This window comes from Diadema antillarum, unplaced genomic scaffold, assembly GCF_040938485.1.
Source record: "Diadema antillarum isolate AM-2024a unplaced genomic scaffold, OU_Dant_1.0 scf00000128, whole genome shotgun sequence".
Classification (NCBI taxonomy): domain Eukaryota; kingdom Metazoa; phylum Echinodermata; class Echinoidea; order Diadematoida; family Diadematidae; genus Diadema; species Diadema antillarum.
Genome location: NW_027271017.1, coordinates 5,866,932 through 5,892,674, shown reverse-complemented (window position 1 = coordinate 5,892,674; position 25,743 = coordinate 5,866,932). Strand labels below are relative to the sequence as shown.

The 25,743-nt window shown below is 40.5% G+C and overlaps 1 protein-coding gene across 1 annotated transcript; it reads right to left on the bottom strand.

Annotated features, from left to right (window-relative positions):
* Nucleotides 1-6,774: 6,774 nt before the first annotated feature.
* Nucleotides 6,775-23,589, bottom strand: LOC139720430 (bromodomain-containing protein 7-like). Its single transcript, XM_071631791.1, has 15 exons — nt 23,468-23,589; nt 20,957-21,174; nt 20,110-20,296; nt 19,238-19,295; nt 18,661-18,805; nt 17,202-17,312; nt 16,396-16,610; nt 13,785-13,905; nt 12,371-12,548; nt 11,525-11,660; nt 10,699-10,810; nt 10,057-10,107; nt 8,921-9,032; nt 7,686-7,909; nt 6,775-7,127 (listed from the first exon to the last, which is right to left on the bottom strand). Exons 1-15 carry the CDS (start codon nt 23,514-23,516, stop codon nt 6,801-6,803), a joined length of 2,244 nt encoding a protein of 747 aa, XP_071487892.1. The 5' UTR covers nt 23,517-23,589; the 3' UTR covers nt 6,775-6,800.
* Nucleotides 23,590-25,743: the final 2,154 nt, after the last annotated feature.

The window sequence follows — 25,743 nt, the reverse complement described above, 5'->3', positions numbered from 1 at the left end:
ATGTTCGGTTATAACGAAATTTCGATATAACGAAAGAAAACTGCAGGTCCCGAAGACTTCGTTATAGCAAGGAGGTATGGTACCTCCTTAATTGGTTATAGCTGGAGTCCCCTGTACATTAGCTCATTCGACCTCCCTTATTGCCTATAACGTAATCGAGACCGGAGACCAGCCCCTTGACTCGGGCAAATCGGATACGGAGACAACTTGGGGCGACAGCCCAACCTCGTCCCATCAGCCAGTCGCAGTGTCTACATTCTTGTGGAGTTGGTTGACCATAAAAATCCCACAGGCCTATCCCACAGACCAATGTTCGATAAAGAAAATAAGCACATCAAGATAACTTGAGGAAGGAAATGACATTAGTGAAAAGGGGAGGGAGAAAGAATGAGAGACAAGAAAAAAGAGAGAGATGAGAAAAAGAATAAAAGAAAAGAAGATAGAATGAGATGGAAAGGTAAGAGAAGAGAAGAACAGACTAGGAGAGACAAGACAAGACAAGACAAGACAAGACACCAAGAAAGAAGATGATAGGCAAGCAATATTGCGGAAAACATTAATAGCTTATAATATAGCTGCATATTACGCATATATCTACAAGCCGTCATTTGCATGTTGCCATTTATTGATACGTTTCAGCATCGGCCTCCGTCCATACATTCATGCAAACACAAAGCTGAAACAGTGATGCGGAGCCCCTGCACTCATCGTCTCGGTAGAGTGGAAACAACAGCTCTTTTGATATAAAATATGTATGCCATGCGCATATGCATAAGCTCATTAGTGATCCGGCAAAAACAGCTAGGTGGTGAGCAGGCTACTTTTTCTGTATCGGGGTAAAAGTAGTTCATTTATTGGCCCATTCCCACTAAAACTAAAACTAAATGGTTACAATTTCACTGTTTTAATATTTCAAACATGATGCAGGTACTATGTTTAATTTGTATTAAGTGACATAATATTTTCGTAGAATCCTACAGTATTTTACATTTCATTCATATAATGTGTTCTATGAATGCAAGGAATCGTTTCATTCATAGAAAGTGCATTGTACATTATGTATGTGACGTGCGTTTTGTCCAAGCAGTCATTTCGCCTCTCCTTTTTGACGAGTTTGAGTATGTTTGATATTGTCATCGGCGACAACCTCATGTCACGACTGACGATCGAGTCAACAGTATTATGTAATCATTGTCAATCTCAGTCAATTCAAACATGATAACTATGTATGCATGTGTCATGTTATACCGGTTGTTTGCAAAGTCGCCGAGCGGCCGTGCGGTAACATTCCATAGTGATGACGAGTTTTTACCGTTGCATCTTCTTCGCCGTTTAGACTCAGGGAGGTTATAAAGAGTGCAGTCACACAGCCGTGGCCAACACCTACGCTACTTCGTAAAAGCAAACAAACGAAATCATCCTACCTCTACACCGCAGTGAAATGATAATCCTCGTCATAGAAAGAAGAGTGACTTATCAGTCATTTCTCAGTCACTACGCACTATATCATCATGTATCCCTTATGTGGAATATTTGTACATACACACCTCACAGCCCTCCACGAAAAAGGAAATAGGTGTAGCATTGGGTAGTTTGATCACTTCGTCGAATTACGTGATTTTTTTATCAGGTAACATCCCTCGATATCAATGATGCCGCTAGAGACTGTCACAACATTTGTACGGCCCATTTAGAAAAGCAATCAATCGTATCGGGAAAAAAAAGGAAGTTCCATCTGTTCAAGCGTTCTAGAGATGATCACGAAGTGACCCGTACAGATTAAAATCTTCGATTCAATTTAACATTCATAACATGTACTTGTACAATTATATAGTCAAGTTGCCCATGAGGGTCAGTTGCCCGGTCTAGTAAAGGGATCTGCAGTTGTGCTTCAGGAATGTCAATCATGTTAAAAATAAGAGAATGCTTCACAAAAAAACAACAACCCCATTTAAAACATAGTTTTCATTGAATACAATGACTAGCGTCTGACCTTTTCTGGGATGAACAATATTTTGGCCAGTGTGTGACCAATGGAGCAGGGAGAACTAACAAACATACATCTATACACACATACAAACATGCACATACACACATACACATACACGTACATGCACACACACACACATACATTCATACATAATCATATAAAATATGCATACAGAAATCCATCCATATATGTGCAAATACAGACATACACATGCACACACACACACATAATCCATTGTACCGTATGTCCCCCAAAAAATTACAACGGGACCCTCTGCACTGATAACTTTAAAAATAGTGAATCAATCCAAATACAGTTTCAAGGTATGGAACTATAACTTATTACCCACATCTAACAGAAGACCCCATCCGATTTGCTTCAGTGGTCAAAGAGAAATGAGGATTTTTGTAGAGCACGTCAGGAATCCCTTCCCTCCAAGTTCTGTCCATTGTGTTCACACATTAAAGGTTTTATTTACCATTTGCAGAGGAAACAAAAACTCAGGCTTCAATATAGTTCTAAAATGTGAGTTAGGGACAGAAACAATGAATGTAACAAAATTAACCATTATAATCATTGTTAAGTATTGTTAAATATACAAAATGTGAACAATTGTTATAATAAAATTGTTTCTGGACTAAACTGTCTACAGTTATGGTTAAGTAAGAAAAACAGTGATATCTCCTTATATTTTAGGCTTTATTGCAAAATTTGTATATTGTAGGATGTTTTGTGACACAACTGACCTACACATATACATAAAATGTGATAACTCAAACATTTTTGTAATTCACTGCTCCCAATGGTAAACAGGACCTTTAATATGTAGTTCCAAGAGCATCTAAGTGCTAAACTTGGAAGAATCACATCCACGATATGCTTCACAACGATTCATATTTCTCTGTGACCACTTAACCAAATTGAATGGGGTTTTCTGCAAAATATAGGTAAGATGTTATATTTTTAGACCCTGAAATAGCATTCAGACAGTTTAATCATATTGGAAGTTATCACTGCAAAAATCCGATTGTAATTTTTTTTGGGGGACATACTGTACATGTATCAGTACATGTACATGATTGTTAGATGGGCATGTTAGGCTGTATATATACACTGTATATATACACTGTATATCTCATTGTACATGTGTAAACTTGGATAAAACATGCATTTCTGTGAGTGAGTGTGTGTGTGTGTGTGTGTGTGTGGTTGTGTGTATGTGTACGTATTGCCCATATTACATGCTACATCATGACCTGAGATATCCATGTCACATCCCTTACATCATGACATCCAACATTCTAAACATGACACTGCCATGTTGGTAAACACTGATCACTCTTGAGATTGCACACTAATCACCATGCCCGATCCACGGAAAGAATGTTGCATACATGTATTTGCACAAAATAATCGAGACAATTTATTTCATAACCACTAGTCTTTTGCATGCCAGCGACTGACAACCAAAGGTAACATTTTCACACAAACAATTAGAAACATTTGTTGCTTTTTTAATTCACAAGAACACATTTGGCCCATCAAGCAATATTGAATCCTTGATCATCTCCTGCAAGAAAGATGAGACACAATACATAATAAGGTCAAAAATGGAACCAGCTACAATACATTACAAAAAAAAAGTATTACCCAAATGCACACATGTGTATGAATGATGCCAATCATTACATGAAGGTATCCACACATACGTGAACACCATCTTCTAGGATTCGACAAACTCAAGGCATATGCCAAAGTTTGGTCACACTTGAAATGGAAAGGGGTACAAAGCTTACATCTGACACTTTTCCCAATGATGCATGTAGCAGCTTTTCAGAGGACTTCTGAGGAACTTTTAGGAATAACAGCTGAATTGTTGTCTTGATAAAATAAAGCATAACTGCCAGGTGTGTACATTAACAAGGTTACGCTCCTGTTGCATAAGCGTATTCAAAGTCGGGTTCAATTTCCAACCATCCATAGCAAGCATGCCCCAATGCTGTTGCCATTGCTACTTAAGATAAGGTAGTACAACTGTTTGCACATAAGCTCGGAAAATGAGGATATAATTAGCTTTCTACTCCTTGTAGCATAATGGAAACTGACCCACGCATACTACATTTACTTTGTTTTGCTTCTGCTTCAACACTGATGCAGCAGTCGACGACGTCATAAATATATTCACAAATAGACATGCGTCAAAGGTTTCTACACAGACCCTTACTTTCACATTCAAGGCAAGTATACTAGCAGTTGCTATACATGCGAGCCATATTAAAGAGCTGCGAGTGCTCCACGTAGAACTTGGTCTGTACTGATAATGATGAGAAGAGCTAAAATGCACTTCTCTGGTGCTGAAAGGATATATGACCCTACTACTGTGCCTTGGCACAAACCTAATAAAATTCCTCACTTACACTCTCAGCCCAAACAGTCCAACTCCTAGATGGCACTGAAGAAAATGCGGGCAAGTCGTTACAAAGGCAGTAGAGATTGATTACGCATGTTTGGACACAAAAAAAAAATATTTCTTAAAAGGAATGGTGATGAGCTTTGTAGGGTCTGAAATTATGTAAAGACTTAATATAGGTTTTATCTCCACAGCTCACAGTCCAGGGGAGCATTTCATGAAGCATTTTGTCGGATATTTCATCTGACAAACTGTTAAAAGCTACTGAAATCCTTGCATCTGATTGGCTGAGAGCAAATTTGTCCTACAAAGTTGTTGGACAAAATGCTTCATGAAATGCCCCTCTGATCTCATGATTTCAGGCCCACTCTTCTGGCTTAAACACCACATACTCCAAAGAGATTCAGCCTCATTAGAGTGGTAGCGACACCATGAGGTAAAGTGTTGCAAAGTACTGCATCCTTATCAAACAGCATGGCATATGAGAAATAATACGCGAGGAAACATTTTTGCGATTGTGGGGGCCAGCGCCTTTCAACGCTTCACTGATGAATGTCACTATTTGAATGCTGTTCAACATCGACATCATCATCGCAAGGACATCATGCCCATCAGAATTAACTCTGAGGGTCTGTATGAGACATTGCTACCGAACTGCTACAGAATGGTTTCATGACATTGTGAGGCTGTTTGAAGAATGACCTCAAATTGCATCGCAAGATGCACTTAAACGACTGCGCACTAAGGACAACATGGTACTTGGTTCATTTGTATTATTACTGAAATAAAATTGGCTTTGTAAATGCCTGTGAGGTGTTTGATCTGATTAATGCACTCATTCTTTAATTTTGTATTTGTATTATGTATAAAATGAATTGTATGTTTTCAATATGTATTGGATCCCTTAAAAAGTCAGCATCTGCTGAAAGGGATTCCAACCTTCCAAGTGGAAAATAAATACATAATATACAATATCATCCTGTGATGTTGAATTTGCAAGGCAAGGAACCCCCCCCCCCCCCCACACACACACACACACTGGGTGATTTCAAGTTCGGTGCTAGTGCTAGTGCTAGTGCTAGCCCCTGAATAAGAGCCTTAAATCGAGCTCCAACACCAACGGTCAGATTAACGTGGCGATACCGATCAAAATTATCGATCACCAGCAGTAGGTGTTGAAATCACAGCACCGCGAGCTCCGCGGGAATTGCGCAATTCCCGCGGAGCTCGCGGTCCGGCACATAATTACAGTCAAATATCAAAAGATGTAGCCAAACTGCTTAGTTTTAGACACATAGTGAGGAAGATGGATTAAAATGGCACAAATTTCATCTATTCCCCAAAACACAACTATCTTAATTTTGCTCCCGGGCTCAGATTTATATAGCCATGTCCGGAGTGTTCGTCTTCTTTACGAACTGGGCGACCACTGCATTAGCATAGACTTTGCACATAAAATGTGCATCTATTACGGAAATGATTACGGGTCTCGCACGGCAACGCTAACACCAGCACCGAACTTGAAATGACGAAAATGATAATCCCTAGGGGCTAGCGTTAGTCAATGGCGAAAAAGCACGTAAATCGCTAACACAAACGGCGGAGCTCGGTTCAGCAGACGACATTCAACACCGAGCCCAGCACCAGCAACCAGATATACGTCATAATTTTGAGGTCAACTCCCAACACCGACGTGATTTCAAGTTTGGTTTTATCGCCGGTGCTAGTGCTGAGATAGCACTAGCACTAGCACTAGCACCGAACTTGAAATCACCCATTCACACACTACTACATATCATCTGTATCACTTTTGTCAAAAGTAGCATTGTCCCAGCAAGTAACTGACAATCTAGTGGTCCAGTTACTAAAATCACTACTTAACCCGTTGAAGACGAGTCCAGAGTATACACGGGCAAGGGTCCATGGGAAATGTGTGTTGTACCCAATCAGCCGGTCCTCAACGGGTTAATAGTTTCAGTCCATGCTGCATGTATGAACCCATGGTTATTTCCTGGAAAGAGAGCAACCTATTCCATTGCAGTGGATACATGCACAGATCCAATTTTCCATCTTCACTTGGGCTTCATACAAATTTTCCTCCACACTTCAGAGAACTGCAGGAAGCAAGAACAGGACGAAGGAATGCTAACCTTGTAGACAGCACTGTAGTATTCTCAAGGTTGATATGGTATATTTTTTGTGGAAAATCCGTATCTTAACCTTTTCTGCAACAGATGTCAGGAATGGATGATACAATTCGGACAAAAATAGTATTTTTCGCAAAACCTTCAGTATTTTTGGGCCAAACCCCCCCCCCCCAAAAAAAAAAACAGCAACTGTTGGCATGTGTGCATCCAGTTTGCAACTCTTTGCTGGTATTTCTCTAAAACCAGTGTCCATTTATGCTGTATCCACCACAGCATCACCATCTCCTTTATCCCTCAACAACTCCAGTAGCTCCTCCCCGACGTCGTCGTCCACTACGTCATCGTCGTCCCCCTTGCCGTCCAACTCGCCCGCGGTCCCCACGTCATCCTCCGCCTCCAGCTCCTTGGCGATGTCGTCAGGGAGGGCGTTGTCGTCCGGCATCGCGCTGCTCTCCGTCGTCTCGCTCGGAGCCGGGTGCGAGGTTACGGAGGGGGATGACGGCGAGTCGAGAACGGGTTCCACGGTGACTCCCATGGCACGCCGGACGGACTCCGCAGTCGTGAGGTTCGCCGGCATTGTCTGGAAAGATAAGAATTTCATCAAAAATGTTGAAAAGCAAAACGCATGGACATATCATTTGCATTCATCAGCATTTGATTTGACCAAGACCACTGTCCCCTTGCTACACTGATTTTCCCTAAAATATAAGCATTTTCTTGTATACAGAAATCACAAGTACAAATTAAATTAAAAAGAATTCATGGACAGGACTCCTTGATATTAAACTGAAAAATTTAAATTTGTTTTTGGACACTGAACTGTCATGAAACCTACATTTGGAATGTATTTGGAATTTTGATTGCATATAAGACAGGCTACTCACTTTACCACATTTCATAAGTGTCCTTTGAGTGATCTAGTACGAATTCCTAATTGTGTTGTTTGAAGACTTCTTGTTGCTCCTCCAAAATCATATGCAATTTTAGAACATAGCACATCCCTATATTCAAGTTTCTGTACATGGATATTGATAAGTGCTACGTGCAATACATTACATGTATCTATTCCTCTGCTTCAGTGAACATCAATTCAGACGAAAGACGACCTAAGAGGGGCCAAAGACACAACCAAACTCACCTTGGCCGTGAGCTCTTTGAGGTGCTGGGTCAGCTGTTCAGCGATGGCAAACTCCTGCTCTGAGGGCCCCGAGACGTACTGGAGGTGAGGGGGCGGCTTGCGGCCCAGCCGCTCGTTCTGGGTGCGCTCCAGCTCATAGATCAGCTCAGCCGTCTTACCCAGCTTCTTATCCACCTCCTTTTTGGTCTCGCTCTGGAGCTTCTCCTGGGAGGTCAGTTCCTTCTCTGGAGGGGAGGAGAAAGGAGGGTAGGAAGGTGGGGGAAGGAAAAGGGGTAGGAGGAAGGTGGTGACAATGATTAGAGGAGGATCCTGTTCTCAAGATTAAACTAACTTTCCCAATCACTGCTTCATAGAATAGCATCCCCATTTCTCTTCAGACGGGTACAGGTTGCTGTTAATTCTTCTCATCAGAGCTTCAGAGAATGGTACCCCCATTTCTCTTCAAATTAATTACATGTTGCTATGAATTCGTCTAATCAAAGCTTCACAGTTTGGTACCCCAATTTCTCTTGTAACTGGTACAGGTTTCTATGAATTCTTCTCATCAAAGCTTCAGAGAACATGGTGCTCCATTTCTCTTCAGACTGGTACAGTGCCATCACGCATGCTATGCAATTCAAAGGCATGTTATGGTATAATAAAAAACAAATAACATAATAATGAAAATTTACATATACAAAAGAAAGAACAAACTAACAGGGGGCCCTGTGAGTTGTACTACTCTCTGTGTTAAGCCATTCACATAGTTAGTAAAAGATTACCTCTACATTACAAGGCTGCATGGTCCTATTTAACTCTCTCTTTACAAAAAAATCATAAAAGACAACTATATCACATGATTATTGCAAAGATCATTTCTAGTTCCCCTTCAATGCGATGGAGTATTTCAATTAAACTTACCCCGTTGAGGATGAGTCCCGAGTATACTCGCGCAAGCGTCTATGGGAAATGTGTGTTGTAGCAAAATCAAACCGTCCTCAACGGGTTCAGACTTAATGAATTTCAAAATAGATTTTCATCATATAAACTTTGAATTCCTCTTAGAATTGTATGATCTTTCATATTTTACAAGTGGTTTGATGAATATCAGTATTGAAATGGCTGAGATATCCCAAAACAAAGTGGTCCTAATAAAAGGTGGTCCCACCTTTTATTCGGACCATAACCAAAACTATACCACCCCTTTAAACTTTAATAGCTATTTTGAGTCAAATGATGTTTAGGCATCTACATACCCATGTCATTCAGGAAAGATATATCGATGCCCTCATCGGCCAGGGAGCGCAGCCCATCGTAGTCAATCTTGAAGCCCTGATCGGAGGGTTGGGATGCCGCACCTGCTGCCACCTTGGTCAAGATGCAGCAGTGAGATATATGTTTTATAAATCACCCAGAGAACGCATGCATGTATTGCCTTAAACTCATGCACAATTTGTTGTCATTGCTACAATAAGCGTACCACACGCTCCTTTAACCAGTCAATATTTAGAAACCTGAAAAATTTCTGCATTTTGCTGCTTTCTTTTGAATTATTATTTCTACTATTCATTGTTAATGCATTTTGGCCATTTCTTTTAATTACAATTTTTGGTATTCTTTGTTGATGTTTTGATAAGGCAGAGTAAACATTTTTCTTTCATTTTTTTAGCAATGTTTCATTCATATACAACTGTTTGTTTCTGTTGAAGAGTTTTTCAAAAGCCTCTTACTCGTTAAAATCATAATTGATTCTTAAATTGAGTCGGGTGCTATTACAAATTCTAAAGCATACAAAAATATTAAGTCTGATCTCGACATAAATGTCACATTCATGGATACATTTCTCCATTCAGTACAATGTACTCCACATTCGCAAACTTAACCATTCGCAAAATTGTCAGGATGTCAATATTCGCAAAAATTTAGATTTAAATTTGAATATATGGTGTATATGGCACACCCTTGCATTAAGTATTACGCATGTGCTAAGTGAATATTATGCCAGGAATTGATATGAGCAAAATAAAATGTTCTTTTTTGTTTATGAATGAACTGAATTTACCAGAATGATTAATGATGGAGTATCTATGATTCTACTGATTTTCTTTTTAAATCTATTCATTTAGCTATTTTGGGCACGGGTAACCCGGTTAATCCAGTCTTGCAAATACAAGGACATAATCAGTTGAATTATGAATTCAGACGGCCATACCGTTAATGAAGAATTTTACTTATCGTGATACTCCATTATTTCCACATTCTTCAATAACTGAACCTTTCCCTTCATATGATGAAACAAGACAAGTAATTGCACTTAAAGGTAGTCGTCACTGAAATATTCAATCAAGGAAAACGTTTCATCTATCTTTACACTCGACAGAATTCAACTTACCCCATCATTCCCAAGTTCGGTCTGCTCCTTCTGGGAGCCTTGTTCATGATTCTGCATGAGGAAGATAACATTGCATAAATGACAAGTTTAGAAATCTTCTCCTTTAAAGGTGCATGGTCCCGGTGTTTTAGTCAAATGCGTACGCGGGCGCACGGCGCAAGTTTCCTATAGAGACCTACGCTATTGGCTCCTCTTTAGCGCTTACACTTTGGCCCAATTCCCTGAGTCCGAAGAAGTCCGATTCACTGTAGTCAGTGGTCGGATCACAGTTCAGCTCATGATTCGGCTGAGGGGGATGACAGCTTTAGCAAACTTCTTTTGTGATGTCATAATAACAAGCACATATGCATGCACCCTGGCATTACTACAGACTGCGCGATGCACAGAGAAGACAATGGAGGCAACGCTACTTAGCAACACCTACGCACTTTACTCTTGATGACAGCTCAACTTTGGTAATCTTCGTATCAATGCTAACAGTGATCGGCAGTATCATCAACAGCGCCCTCTACACTACCGGGACTATGCACCTTTAACACCTACATTGGCATTTACACACGATTGTTGCTTGTATGAACCACTGCACTTGTACAATGCCCATGGTGGTTGATCTGTAGTGCCCTACGAGTCAATGTCTCTCACCTGCTTGATTTGCTCTTTGGTTTTGCTGTGCTCTCCGTTGGTCAGCGAGTCCAGTAGATTGTCCACCAGCTTGGTCACAAAGTCCCCACTGTCCTTGACGTACTCTTGAATACTGCAGGAGAGAGATATGATGAGGGGGGGAAAGGGAGAAAGTGTCACAACAAACGGTGAGACTGAGATGGAGAGAAAGGGGAGAGAATGACAACTCATGGAGACAGAAAAACAAGGTAAAAGGTAGCAGGAAATTCACACTATAAAACACTTTGATTTTATCTTCCATCTTTGGAGGCATCTATCTTTAAATAGTGTACAGGCATCTGAAAAAGAATGACATCACTTTTAAGGGTACCTTGTTGGTAGTAGTTGAAGTATTTGATCCTGTTATCATGACAAAACAGGAAAACAATAGTGAAATTTTGTACATGGAAAGTAAATTAGAATAGGACCCCACCTTACTAATTTACAAACAGAATATCATGAGCTATGGTATCTATCCTCTCAATTCAAGATTATGCAGAATGGGGAAACCTCAGCATGTTTTTTCTAATCTCATACCCAAAGCATGTATATTTCAAACACTCAATGCAAAAACGGAAAGAATTCTTTGGCGCCTTGAAATACTCAGAGGAGATACACACACACATGCCTCCGGTCATCAAAAGTCAACACACTATTCAAGATATGAAATTGAAAATAAATTTTGGAATACTTAGATTCTTACAGTCTTGACTGCAATAGACATGACAGAACATGTCCATAAAACCTAGCCTTATCTGTACCCTTTGTGAATAGCATGAAGCCAGTGAAAGTTTCAAACATCTCATACCTTTGTGAATACTTGAGCCCCTCCTCATCACCGTATGTGCTGTAGAGGAGATCCGACTCTTCTTTGCTGAGATTTGAAAAGGAGGAGTCATATTGCGGGGCATACGAACTGAAGGGGCCGTACATCAGGTAATTCACTGAAAGAGATGATGCAGAGAATCAGAGCAGAATATCAGAAGAAAAAAACAAACAAACAAAGAAAAAACAAGAAAAGGAAACTGCTGGGCCCACTGCTCCTGTGTCTGTGACTTCAGTCCGGATAAGGAACAGGTAGAATGTAAATGTAGAAATGCTTGTTTAAATCCACACAGAGAGAGGAGAATTTAGCTATCCCTCTACAAAGTTACATTCACACTATGACTGAGGAAGCACACATAGCTGGGAGCACTTTGGATACCAACAGAAGTGTGAACGAGCCTCTTGACTCTGAACTCTGAGCTCTGGAATCTCCACCTTGGGTTCCATTCCTGCTGGGCAAATACACTCTTATTTGAGATGTTTCAACTCATCGCGTCCCAATTGACCAATACGAATGACTACATGTTCTTTTAGGGCCAACACACATCAGAACCATTACTTGGGGCTGGACTTTCCCAATAAATTCAAAGGACAGTATATCACATAGTGAATTTGCTTGAAGACTCACTTGTACTTGTTCAAATTTACTTTTGCACAGAGATGCTTTTGTGTCTGTTCAGTTCACTTTTCTTATGCTGTGTGAAGACGATTTCTTTCAGACTCTAGTCATAATAATCATTAATATCTCAGTTTTATTAGCCACTGGTTAATATCTTGTCTTTGATATGGGGTGGAGGGGAGGGCCCTTGGAGTAAAGTGTTCTACCAACCTGGAAGGGCCTTATTCCTCTTGTCTTCCTTGAAGCCCTGCAATGAGGTAGTGCCCTGTGTCAGGCGCCCCGTCAGCATGCCGAGGTTGACCTTGCGGCTGTCCTCGGACTCCTCCCGGTCTGGATTGAGGAAGGCCAGGGTTGTTGTGCCTGCCTTGTCCTTCCGCAAGAAGCCAATCTGGCACCAGAACAGCAGCAGCATCAAAGGGAAGATGGACATATCTCACTATGACAGATCATGTTACATGTGTTTGCATGGTCAGGTACAGGATCTTTGCAATAGCCAGCATGAGTATGCATGTAGACAAATGTAACAAAGCTGCACAAAACACATTTTCTCTCATATCTACCAAATCAGGGATCATATATCTTATTTCAAAGCATCTGTTTTTAGCCCTTTTCAATTTTTGCATAAAATAGCCCAGACAAATATTAATAATAATGATGCCCCTTTTTCAGAACGTATGCCCATTACACCACAGTACACCCATATACAATATACAACAGGGGACATAGTACAGAAATAACATTTATAATGTGTGTTCTGAAAAATGTATATATAAACCAAAGTACATTTTCAGAGACCCCAGTGAATATTAAAGACATTTACCAGTAAACATCTAAAGACATTTACAATGCTTTCTACATACTGACTGCCAGTACATTTCAGACTTTGTAACAAAGGAAAGTTGATCACTCAGAACCTGTCAAGCCAGCCCATGTGAAATGACACAAACAAACAAACAAACAAAAAATGTCAGAATCTTCTGATCCCATCTTATGGCTGGCATGATTCAAGTAATTGTATAAATGTCAAGAGCACGGTATCATCATCTCAACCATGTGGAAAATGCAATCATAAGGGAAGTGACTGTCACTTGCAACTTTCATTGATTTACTACCACTGCATACAAGATCATGCTGCATGCTAATCACCTGACTCATCCCATCCCACCCATAAGAAACAATACAAAACTACAAAGGCACTCAGAAAGCGCAGACTTCCGCCAAGTAGCTCATTTCCAACCATACAAGCATGCTGAAAATAATGTAATTTCCCAATACAGAGGCCTTTTTTTAAATGTCATCACCTTCCAGCTGCGCACTGCCTTGCACGAGCAGAGCACACATTTCAGTGTGCGAATGCAAACCTCAAGTACGTGCAGCTTAAACTTCCAAGTTTAATGACTCTACTTGCCAAAAGATCAAAATTTCCCCGATCACTGCCAAAATCTTATCATCTGCTCCTTGTGACATTAATTATCAACCTTTTTATTCAAATCTGTTCACAATTTTTTGAGTTATTTTGTAAATAGACAGACAAACAAACACCGACCAAAAACATAACCTCCTTGGCCCGAGGTAATTAAAGAAAACAACAGGAAACCAGTGCAGAGCTTGGGTGAAGCCATACCTTGCTGTTGGGCTGCCGAGCAGTGAGCCTGTCCTTGGCTGCCTTGGCTGCTTCAAGCACCTCCTGAATTAACACCTTGGCATCGTCCTCGTCCATGTCGTCATCATCTTCCGACTTCCTCCTGATCGCAGTCAGGGACGATACAAGAAACAGATATCATAGCCATTCGTTACCAGCATGTAAAACGTGGATGCTGTGCCAATAAAATCATCACCGGTCGGACTAGGGATGATATACAATGATTATATTATATTGGATGGCTATGAATGGGATACCAGGGGATATTGCATGAGTTAGGGCCAATATTGCACGAATCGAAGATGAGTGCAATATTGACCCTAACGAGTGCAATATTCCCTGGTTTTCCATGAATCAAGGCCATCCAATATAATTATTATCATTTATACAACACCTCAGAATGATGTCGAATTGTGATTGGCCAAGAACATGTCACATGACATTCAATAGAAAATACCTACCAAACTCATTGAGAGTGACAGCCATACAATAGGCCCCTGGCATGGGCCTATTGCACGGCTCGAAGGTACTATAGCACGGCTTCGCGGGGGGCTACTAATGCATGGCCGCTCACAGAGTTCTGTGGCTCACAGCAGCAAAGCGCCAGCAAACTACATTGTACGTGCTGGCCGGCTGCGCGCTGCGATGCGCTGCCGGTAAACAGACCAGTCGCGGCGGAGTACTGCAACGTTAACGTGTACGCGCAGCTACTTTACCTAGCTAGTTGCATGTATTGCGGCCTACCTACTGCTGTGTTTTTAGTTTTGACTCTGATCTGCTACGTGGACCACAGTGATCCCAAAATCAAGACTTCATTTCAAGTTGAGAAACCGTAATTTGATTATTTTTCTGTGTTTTTATACAAAATCATTTTCGGAAATAGAGAAAGTCTAGACCTACTACTAGATCTACCGACATCTTAGGTAGGCTTAACAGTCAGACCTAACTCGATCTAACGTTAGCGTAGAATGGGTATAGACCCTGCGGAGTTTGTGATTCCTGTGACTGTGTGGTCGAATCATGACGAGTGTTTGAAAGCAGTACACAGGGTGGTTTACAAGTCTCGGCCTAATTGTTACATTTATTTTTGGGCCTTCCTGAGTTAGCGGTCACTAATTTAGTACTGTGATTGTGGACAAGGTGTTGTATAAAACGAATAATTTATGATTTTGTTCGTGCATTGGGGCACGTAATACCGCACTCGGCGCGAGATTCGCCACTGGTCTATTCAACGCGACGCTACGCGCCTTGTTGAATAGACCAGTGGCTTATCTCGCGCCTCGTGCGATATTCGTGCCCTATGCACTCACAACTCATAAATTATTCGTATACTATACAATCAAGCAGAGCAAGCATAAACTGCACAAAATTACCCGGCTTCTACTCGTCTTTGAAGTTGACTCGGCAGTCCCATCCCAGCGCTGTAAAGGGGAAGCCCCTAAAACTGCGTATGAAACAAACAACTAGCAAGATGTTTGCGCGCTTGTGAAAAATGTAACAAAATGACGCGCACTAGTAGCAAGCGTTTGCGCATTCAGCAAGCGCTGATGCAATAAACGAGACAGAATTGAATATCGTGTGATCTTGAACGGCAAGTAATAACGGTAGCCTATGGGAAATTAATACGTTGGTCTATGCGATTCGTTCAATAAGCTCTGATATTGAACGGTAAAAATTGAGCGGACTACAATACGCGTTTTTAATGCGCCGCTAAAACGTCCTATATAGATGATAATGAGGCTTATTGCATAGATGAATCAGATTGTTGTTGATAATAGTAATGACAATTATGATAATGATAATGACAGAAATTGCAATAATAACAGTACTACTACTACAACTACTACAACTACTACTACTACTACTACTACTACTGCTCGTAATACTGTTTCTATTAATAATATATTTAGATTATACTATTACTATTATTATGAGCATGGTTACCATCAATCTCATCATCATCATCACCATTATCATCTAGATACATAAATACAAACTTTTTACACCTTCAGTTTGTGATAGTACTTTGCATCTGTTGAATCACACACCAATAAAGCATATTGTACATAGTACAGTTGAACCTCTATTATCCGGCCTCCCTTTATCCGGATCTCTCTATTATCCGGACGCAATCTCGCCGTGATTTTTTTAAAATAATTACGGGAAGAAAGGGGGATTCCCAACTCCTTGAGAACTCCTACCCAAACACACATGAATTACATATTACTTCCAATATGATTAACATACATTGCATCAAATTTCCTTCCAAATTGCTTACCTTCAGACATTTCAACATCCCGAAACATCCCCAAATGTAACAATGAAAAGGTTGCAGAATACACATTACTACATGTGGTACTACAATGGGCTACATCAGTACATGTGTATGTATATGTACATTTATAAAGCATTGAGTCTCCGGTATCCGGCCAAATCCCTTATCCGGATGAGCCCCGGTCCCGACTTGTCCGGATACGAGAGGTTCAACTGTATTTCAAAGACGACATTTGCTCCATGACAAAAGGGGATGCGTATTCCCTTGCCGGTGGACAATTACAGCTATGACCTTTTGCACTTGGTAGATGGTACTCACCCCACTGCACCGCCCTGCTCCATGAGGGAACCATCATCCGTTGCCATGACGTCCACGCTGTCAGAGGCACGGAGGAAGTCCTGCCTCTCGTGGATGGAGAAGTTTTCCTTCTCCGCCTGGTGCTTGTACGTCTGCCGCTGCCTGGACCTGTCCTTCAACTTCCCCTCGTGTCCCTCCACGCATCCAAATGCCCTCTTGATGGTAGCTAAACGCTCCTGAAAAAAAAAAGAGGAAGCAGAGGCAGCCATTTATAAACCCCTTCATACCTGAACCTACCATAGTTACAACTGCGTGGGCAAGTGCTTACGTCTGTGTGCGTGTTTGTGTGCGTGTTTGTGTGTTTTTATGTTTGGGGCGCTGTGAGTGCACAAATGTGTATTCAAATACATCAGAGATGGAAACGATTGTCTAGGTAAAAACAAATGTAAGACGGGATCTGCTCAAAGAAAAAGATCCAAGACATAACAAGGTCTCCATGGGGATATTGTAAAGCACGGTAAAAAAAAAAAAAAAAAAAAAAAAACGCCATGTCTTTAATTTTGCATTGTAACAAGAGAAAACTGTATTAATTCTACCTCCAAAAACACACTAAGTGCACCAGCCATCAAGTGATTTCACCTTAAGAGAGAAAGATTTACAAATCTGTATTCATGCTGAGACTTTATTACTGGTAGGAGAAGAGGGATGGTGGGCCATCTTTTCAACTCTCCATGTGAATCCAATCGAACGGCAGAAACGAAGGAGAATAAACGACATTAGGTCTCTTTTTCTTTTAACTAAACGGATACATCGATCGTTCAGCTCACCGTGCTCATGACTTTCTGTCCTGTGTTGAGAAGCTTCCTCGCTGCCTTGTAGTACACCGTCTCTGGCCTGTTGTACTTCATAGCGTTCTCACACATCAGCACAAAGTCGGCCTGTGATGGAAAATCACATGAAAGCGATGAACTTGTTATACATCATCTGTCATCATACCCTTACATTTGGCGAACGGGACAATAACATTCCAAGTTTCTGTGGGAGTGTTGCAACCTGCAAGGGATCTGTAACACTTGTTGAAATCTAAATCTTCTACACTCCCTGGCAACTCTCCATGGCTATACCATGCACGCATAAGATTCTGCGTTATATGTTAGCCATACAATTTAAGAAACGAAATGAAGCAAAGCAAAACTCAGAGCAGAATAATTGTGACAAATTGTTATGTGCATTCAAAGACTCCGCTCAGAATGCATGATTGTCCATTATACATCACATACCTACAAACTTGAGGACAGAAAAAACACAAGACACAGCAATACACTATTGGTAACAATAAATGCGATACTCAGAGGACATAGTGCATCAGCATAAAATATAACAACAAAAAATCTTTATTGCAAAACCAACTTGAGTGTTTCCTCCATTGCATAACTACTTTTTTTTTCTTTAAATCTGTGGTAGAGACATAGAAGACCTTTTTTTTCCTTTTTTTTTTTACATACAAATATGTAGATTCTATTTTCCCAACTTATTAGGCACTTAATTCAGAATCCTTTGCGTATCATTAGAGAACATAGCATGTCACTAGTGTGATGGTGCATATTTAATTCAGATGCACATTGTCTCCCTCTGCTTATGACTAACTGATACAGAGCATGCCAGTGGTGGTCTCAGATAGGAGGGTACAGGCAGGGCTTGACACTAACTTTCTTTCTCTCGTGGCCTGTCCAGACCTCTAAAATCTTGAAATCTGAAATTCTGGTGGCCCAAAATGAATAGAAACATGATAATCCATTTTTTTAGTCTTACGTGCCTGATCGGGCCACCAAGAGATAGCCTGTTTGAAAAATCTGGTAGCCCAACATCAATATTCAACAGCTTATGTTGAGCACTGGTATTGACCGAATCGGGTTCGTTGAAGGCAGCAGACATTTCATGGCACTGGGCGCAGCCATAGTGGGTGTCTTAGCTGACCCCCCTGCTCTCCCCCACCCCGGGCAACATGTTTATCACGCACTTGTAACAAAGGTTCGCGCACTAAGCAAGCATTCGCGCACTCAGTACGAGATGCCTATTGGCTAAAGCAGTTTTTCATTCTGCGCGCGTGCTAATGTAGGGAGAGGGGTGGGGAATGGGAAGGGGGGGTCGGCTAAGACACCGAGTAATGGCGCTGCCCATGCCAAAAATACACATAGCGCATCACAGAATCGGTCAATAGGGGACTACAGAATACTTGGCAAAGACAGATGTTACACATGGGTTGCTGGCTTTTCTTAGTTTTACCTTATACTCGTCAATGGAGCAATAGGCCTCCTTCTCAATTTTCTTCTTCATGGTACTGAAATCCATTGGACGCAGGATGATGCTTGAGTAGCCAGGTGCAATGATGTCATTAACTGGCCAGGCAAAGAAGCCATCAACATCTTTCCTGGGGGTATCAACATGAAAGAGAAAGAGGATTAAAGGTACACATTTCACAACATTGCAAAATTACAAGAACACTTTACAAAATGCTGAAATAAAGAGACAAGGTCACATCTTTACTACTTGGTATTTCCACAAGAATAACATTTTTGATGATAAACACTAGATAGGTTAGAATTTAGAAATGAGTCTTAGAAATATCAGACTCAGTAAAAGTTATTAAAGAACGTACAGTCAACTAAAAGTGCTAATACAGAGATTATCAGATACACACATACAAACTTGCATACATAAATGCATACAAGCATCACTGCACACAAACATGCATACATCTGTACATGTGCACATACATTGTACATACAAAACAGCATGACAGCCAGTCGGCCATACATCAGTTATTGTGTATAAAAGCAAAGAGCAAGTATTATCGGTTTACCTCTGTAATGTCTTCTGCAGGTTCTCCAGAACTTTTGACAGTGGTCTTTTTTCTTGAACTGGAAGACAGTTTGTTTAATAAAATAATATAAAAATGAGATGAAATGTTTTTTTAAAGAACCTTCGTTGTCAGCTAACCCTCACATTATGCAAACAGGTGCTTAGACACCAAAAATGTATCAATTCCAACCTCATTCAAAAACCTCATTGCTGCTGATTGCTGGTCATAGAGATATACAAGAGAGAGAGAGGATTTGTGCATTTTCTGCTCTGGGAGTGAGTGAATTTGTATTTAGCATCAAATATCTGAGCTCAATGTCTGGAGTAATAAAACTCACTCCTATTTCAAATCAGAAATAAACTTATTAGTCAAGGACTTTCATATGTAATGTTATCATATACAAAACTGAGATTCAACTGGGATGGAATCTTTATAATAACAGCGTATATTGTTGGTAAAACACATCTCCTGTGTCTTGAAGGATCAATTTACACTAAGATTTTTCAGCTGGCCAATTTCAGTATATCTAATCATAAGACCATCACCTGACTCTCAAGTGTAGGTAATTACTTTTAACCAAAATGACTTGGATGTGAGTGACAATGTGTGTGCCTACAATGTACACTGTATGTGTGCATGTGTGTGTGTGACTACATCATCAAATTGTAAGTGTCTCATTCTTGGACAAAGCAAGGTCAATTCTTCAAGCCCCATGATGCACTGATATACCACTATAAAAGTAATAACAGAGGCAGACAGACATGCCTAAAAGGAGGGGGGGGGGGGAGATGGAGAGAGGGGGAAAGGGGGGGGGATAGGAGCAATGACAGAGAACTTAAAAAAGTATAGAATGGTTTGGTGTTTAGTCTGACCTGCTAGTCCATCCTTGCAGTGTCTGGATGGGTTTGCCCTTCTCTCATGCATGGCAAGCAAAAGTTTCTTGGCTGTTGGAGGATCTACTGGACCACCATCCTCCATTCCTTCTTCACTCACTTCCATGTCCTCCTCCTCATCATCGTGGATCTCTGGGTCAGGTGTGCCATCGAGAGGCGCAGAGCTCTGCAGGCAATTAATATATGGCAGATGTCATTGAATGGCATTCCACTCAAAAGCCCGAATTCACACAGGTGGTACAATCTTGTCCATAGTTTAAACCATGGACAAAGATCGCAGTTTTGTGTGGGGCACCAAGTGTCGCACGACCTATTTCATTTACGAAGTGTTAAAATTTCTTAACAAAATGAACATTTCATCGACAAAATGGACGACGAAATGACTGATTTCGTAACGAAATAGGCCATGCAACACTTGGCGCCCCATACAAAACTACGGTCTTTGTCCATGGTTTAAACCATGGACAAGATTGTACCAGCTTCATGTAATCGGGCCAAACAGTCTGCACATCTCTGATGGAAATTTACAAGATTTGCATCTGAGTTCAAAACTTGTTAAGCACAAGATGTAAAGGTGATGAGAATTTAATCATTTCATCTTACAGTTCAGGTCAATTCCTTATTTGACATGGTGGAAAATACACTGATCAAAGACTGCTGATTAAAATTTCATTTGCATGGCGCAGGTGCACACAAATCACAGAAAACAGTAGAACCTTTTTCGTCGGGAGAAAAAGTGACATTTGCAAAAATGCCCCTGCTGCTCTTTTAGCAACCATCAAAATCTAGTTAACTTAAAGACCCTGATTTGACCTGTTTCACGTACCCTCTTCCTGTCGTGCTCAGTTTTCTTTTTTTTCTTTTTCTTCTTGTGATGACTGTGCCTGTAGTCGGGGTCAGGGGTCGCAGGCGAGTCCACCGTGCTGTAGTGGTCGGAGCTTGGAGAGGCCGTCACCATGGTTTCTGACCCCTTGCCCACCTTCAGTACTAGACGCAGTGGTGGCTCTGAAGGCCTGTCCACCTTTTCAGGCGTTTCATCGTAGCCTGCAGAAGTTGGACGAGTATATTTCTGTTAAACTCCTAGTTGATGCACAACTGTATATTCTTGGGTATAGAATGAGCATCACATCATAGTATAGCAGAACAATACGTAACACTTATATATCTTCAAAGTATATCAACCAGATATGAAACTTCACAAATGACACATTTCATTTTGCTCGGTACTAATAACCACTACTACTGAAGTCTACTGTTTTCTTAGCGTCTACTGTGAAAGTGAAAATGTCTACAAGGCTTGATAGGATTTTGCACTTGGTCAATTTCAGGGAATTTCACTGGAAATGACAGTACAGTGTATTTCTGCAATCTGTAACATTTACACATACATACTGTATTTTTCCAGTAAAAGGTGTCCTTTTTATACATATTACAACATTTAGATCAATACGTAGATACACTAGAGTGCAAAATTCCTACAAAATTTTAACAGTGAATATTCCATATTTACACACTTCAATTCAGTAGGCTTTGGAAGCGACTTAGAACAATGTTGCTGTTGACAACGATTAAACTACAAATTACAACTGTACACGGTATGGAAACTGACTGTGTCTGCGTTACTGTTACTTTTGTAATGCCTGAGGGTTGTAGACTACTTGTAATACATAATAATTATGTACTTCAGTATATGCAGCACACTTACATCTCATGACATGTGATGTTAATTTACTGCATTTTCAAGAGTAGATTGTACATTGTATCACAAGATTTTTTTTTCTTTCTTTGGTGGCTCTGAATTCCGTACTCAGAAGATGAAATTTTGGCCAAAAATATTACAGTACCAGGGTAGTTATTTACAAATTCCTGAAAATTATGAAATCATTCACTCCGATTTTTTGAAAATAGACTTAGAGGGACTGTACAGTACTGGTTGAGGTGGGGATTCATGTTTTGAACATTAATAAGTGAGATAATGAAAAGCCTTTAAATTATGAAATATGAAAGAGCATGTAATCTTAAGGATTCAATGTTTATTTGATGAAAATTGGTTTTCAAATAGCTGAGATATCAAAAAAAGTGCTAATAATAAAAGGCGAAATGCCACAACTCTATTAGGATCTCTTTGTTTCACCTTGTTTTTGGATATCTCAGCCATTTCAAAACCGATTTTCATCGAATAAACTTTTGATACCCCTTAGAACTGCATGCTCTTTGACATCTCATAGAGTGGTTTCTGAATATCTCGGAAAACGTTAAAAGCTAAATCCTCACCTCGACCAGAACTGTACACACCCTTTAAAGTATAAAACCCCTTTACAAAAAGTTATCTTTTTAGCGTGAAATAAAATTGCCTTATATTCCAGACATGATATTTGCAATGAAATAGACCTAATCAATGTCTTTCACATCTTGTCCATGCACCAGAATCACAATTCATACCCACGATTAACCATACACATTCATACTGAGAAGACAACAAAGAAACAAAAACAGCAAAAAAAAAAAAAAAAACATAAACACAATCGAATGGCAAATGAGGCTCAAATTTAGTATTGTATTGCATGGTAAAAGGTCTAAAAACAGACCGTGGACAAGGATTTCAAATTATCTACACAATAAAATCTTGCGATAAATTGACATCTTCTACTAAATCTGAGGACCTGAGGTGAAATGTGAATTTCATAGTGTTCTATTCTACATTTTTGCATTGCGTTTTTGGCAATTTCGGCCCACACCTGGAATGCTCTGCTGTTAAGCTAGGCTAGTCTATGAAGTCCTGCACATATTGCGAATGTCATTACGCACAAATGCACGCGTCCGGAATTAATAGATCTACCATGTTGTCCGGTAATAGATCTATTACTGGTACAACACTGCAACAGCTACCATAAGCATAGATGACCATCTCTGGAATTCTCACAGACAGCATGCAAGCGAAGCGCAAACGCGTTTGGGCCTAAAGTTCGGCAGCTTCACTTTTTTTTTTACATCAAATGACAATTAATTCTAATTTGTAAGAACTAAGAACGTACAATTCAATCGAAAGGATGGGAGTCAAAGTGGATATTTTCTAAATGAAGAATGAAAATGTGGAACATTTCGAGAGAAAATAAACTCAGAACAGTGCCTCACTCACTCAATATATTCTACCTTGTTTTCAACGGTCCCGTACATAGGTTTTGGCGTACAGTACACACCAGCCCTCAACATTCAACAACAGAACAAAGGACACGATCACAATGTAATGCAGCAAAGCAAAGCCCTAGCAGACTGATGACAAAATAAACGTGGCGGCATAAAGACAAGCCTTCGATTCGCTACTGTAGTAAGTTACCTCCTTCTCTCCTTTCTGCTCTGTGATACTTCTTATGCTTCTTGCCCATCTCAGAAGTTTTCCTCGGCGAGTAGCGACCGATTTTTGTGGAAGATCGTGCTAGTATGCGTATGTGCACGTTCCTTCGACTGATACTCCCGCTTTTACAGCACTCGCTAAATACGCGCTATAGGCGCTAGCAAGGGGCCTGCCTGCCAGCCAGCATCCGGAGGAGAGAGAGAGTGCCGTACGGAAAACCACGAGCAGCATCGCATAGGCATGAGATGCATTTGTTGTTGGTGGTGGTGGTTTTTTTTTTTGTGTTTTTTTTTTTGTTTTTTTTTTTTGCTGCAGGGCTACTTTGGCAAAAGAAAGCAAGTGACATACCATCCAAATTTGAGTTATTGATGTTTTCATAATTCACATAATGAGCTCTTTTTCCAGGCCAAATTTCATGCTGAAACACTCATCCTACTAAGAGATATGATAGATAAGACATCATGATACTACTAGTAACAGTAGTCCATTGACGTCAGTGTAAATGACAGACACATTTCAATTTTGCTCTTTTACGAGAAATGTCACTTTTGTCACTTGCTTCCTTTTGCCAAAGTAGGGCAGTATAATAGCGCACAACCGTTTCGAAGCAAGGCCGTGTCACACCTTTCCGGGCAAGCCTTGCGTGCGACTTGCAAAGAAGAATTTTTACTATACCCTGGTCCCCGGAATGAGCCGCACATGACAGTACCTAGCACGTATCTCACCCGTAGTCACCCAGAGGTGTGCACGCAAATCTTTTTACCCGCAACCATGTTTAGGCCCTGTCACACCTTTCCGGGCAAGCTATGCATTCTGTTGCGTCTAGGGATTTTCCAGCATATTACCGGGAATTTCTGAGGGCGAACAAGGATTTGGGCGAGTCACTGCATGTGTTTTACTTGCTGACGCGTTCTACTTAAATTTTACTTGCGGGTATACTGTGTGACCTTTGTACCAGTCGCGTGGGGGCTGACAACTCAGTGAAGGAATTCCTCAAGGAATGACCGAAGTCCCACGGAACTAGTGTCATTATAGAAAATGAGGAGGAAACAGAAAAAGAAATGATTTGATGATGATGATGATGATTAATAATAATGATGATGATGATGATGATAATAATAATGATCATGATAATAATAATAATAATAAAAAGACTGAATGATAATACGAGTAAAAAAAAAACTGAAAAAGGAGACAGAAGGACTGACCATCGCTGCCCAAGAGCAAGCACTGTCAACGAATGCTCTAAAAGCCAAGGTACAGAAGAAAGATGTGGATGCCGCATGCAGGATAGATGCCGAGAAAGAGACGAGACAGTGCAACATATCGTATGTGGCTGTAGTATTCTGGCCCAAAAAGAGTACAAAAGACGACTTAGTATATATGACAAACTGGCACAAGTCGTTCACTGGGAGCTTTGCAGAAAGCATAAAATACCATGTGGAAGCAAATGGCATATGCACGAACCACAAAAAGTTTCCGAAAATGACCAAGTTAAAATCCTGTAGGATCACAGGATTTCGATGTTCAAACTGACAATATCATCCAGCATATAATAGGCGTCCGGATATCATCGCCGTAGAAAGGGCTCGACAGAGGTGCACCATTGTCGATGTCGCGGTTCCCGGTACAGCAGAGTTAGAAGGAGAAGGAAAAGATAGAAAAGTATCAGGACCTTGCCAGAGAACTTCGCCGCCTGTGGATTATGAAAACGAAGGTGTGTGGACGATGTCGGTGTGCCCGATCGAGTCCAAAAAGCAGCATTGCTGGGGACGGCGCGAATCCTGAGAAAAGTACTAGAAGTCTAAGATTCCAGCAGGATGGAACTTGACGTGATATTGATCTCCAAGAGATATCTTGTGAAGATAGAGACAATGATAATCATAATAATAATAATAGAATAGAAGTAGAAGACGACGAACAAGAACAAGAACAAGAAGATCTAGAAGAAACCAGGGGGTGTTTCATATAAAGCTGTTCGTAAAGTTACGAACAACTTACGAGCGACTGGTGATCAGTTCTTGTGCTGAATTATGGAAATTCCGATAAGACTTAGTATACTGTAGCACATCAGAACTGATCACCAGTCGCTCGTAAGTTGTTCGTAACTTTACGAACAGCTTTATGAAACAGGGCCCAGAAACGTACAGGAAAAATAGTAATAATAATTCTTTTGTAACCAATGACTGTCACTGATTGCGTCATTATGCACTTTAAGGGCGGGAAATAAAAAGACAGCTAGTAAAATTGTTTTCATC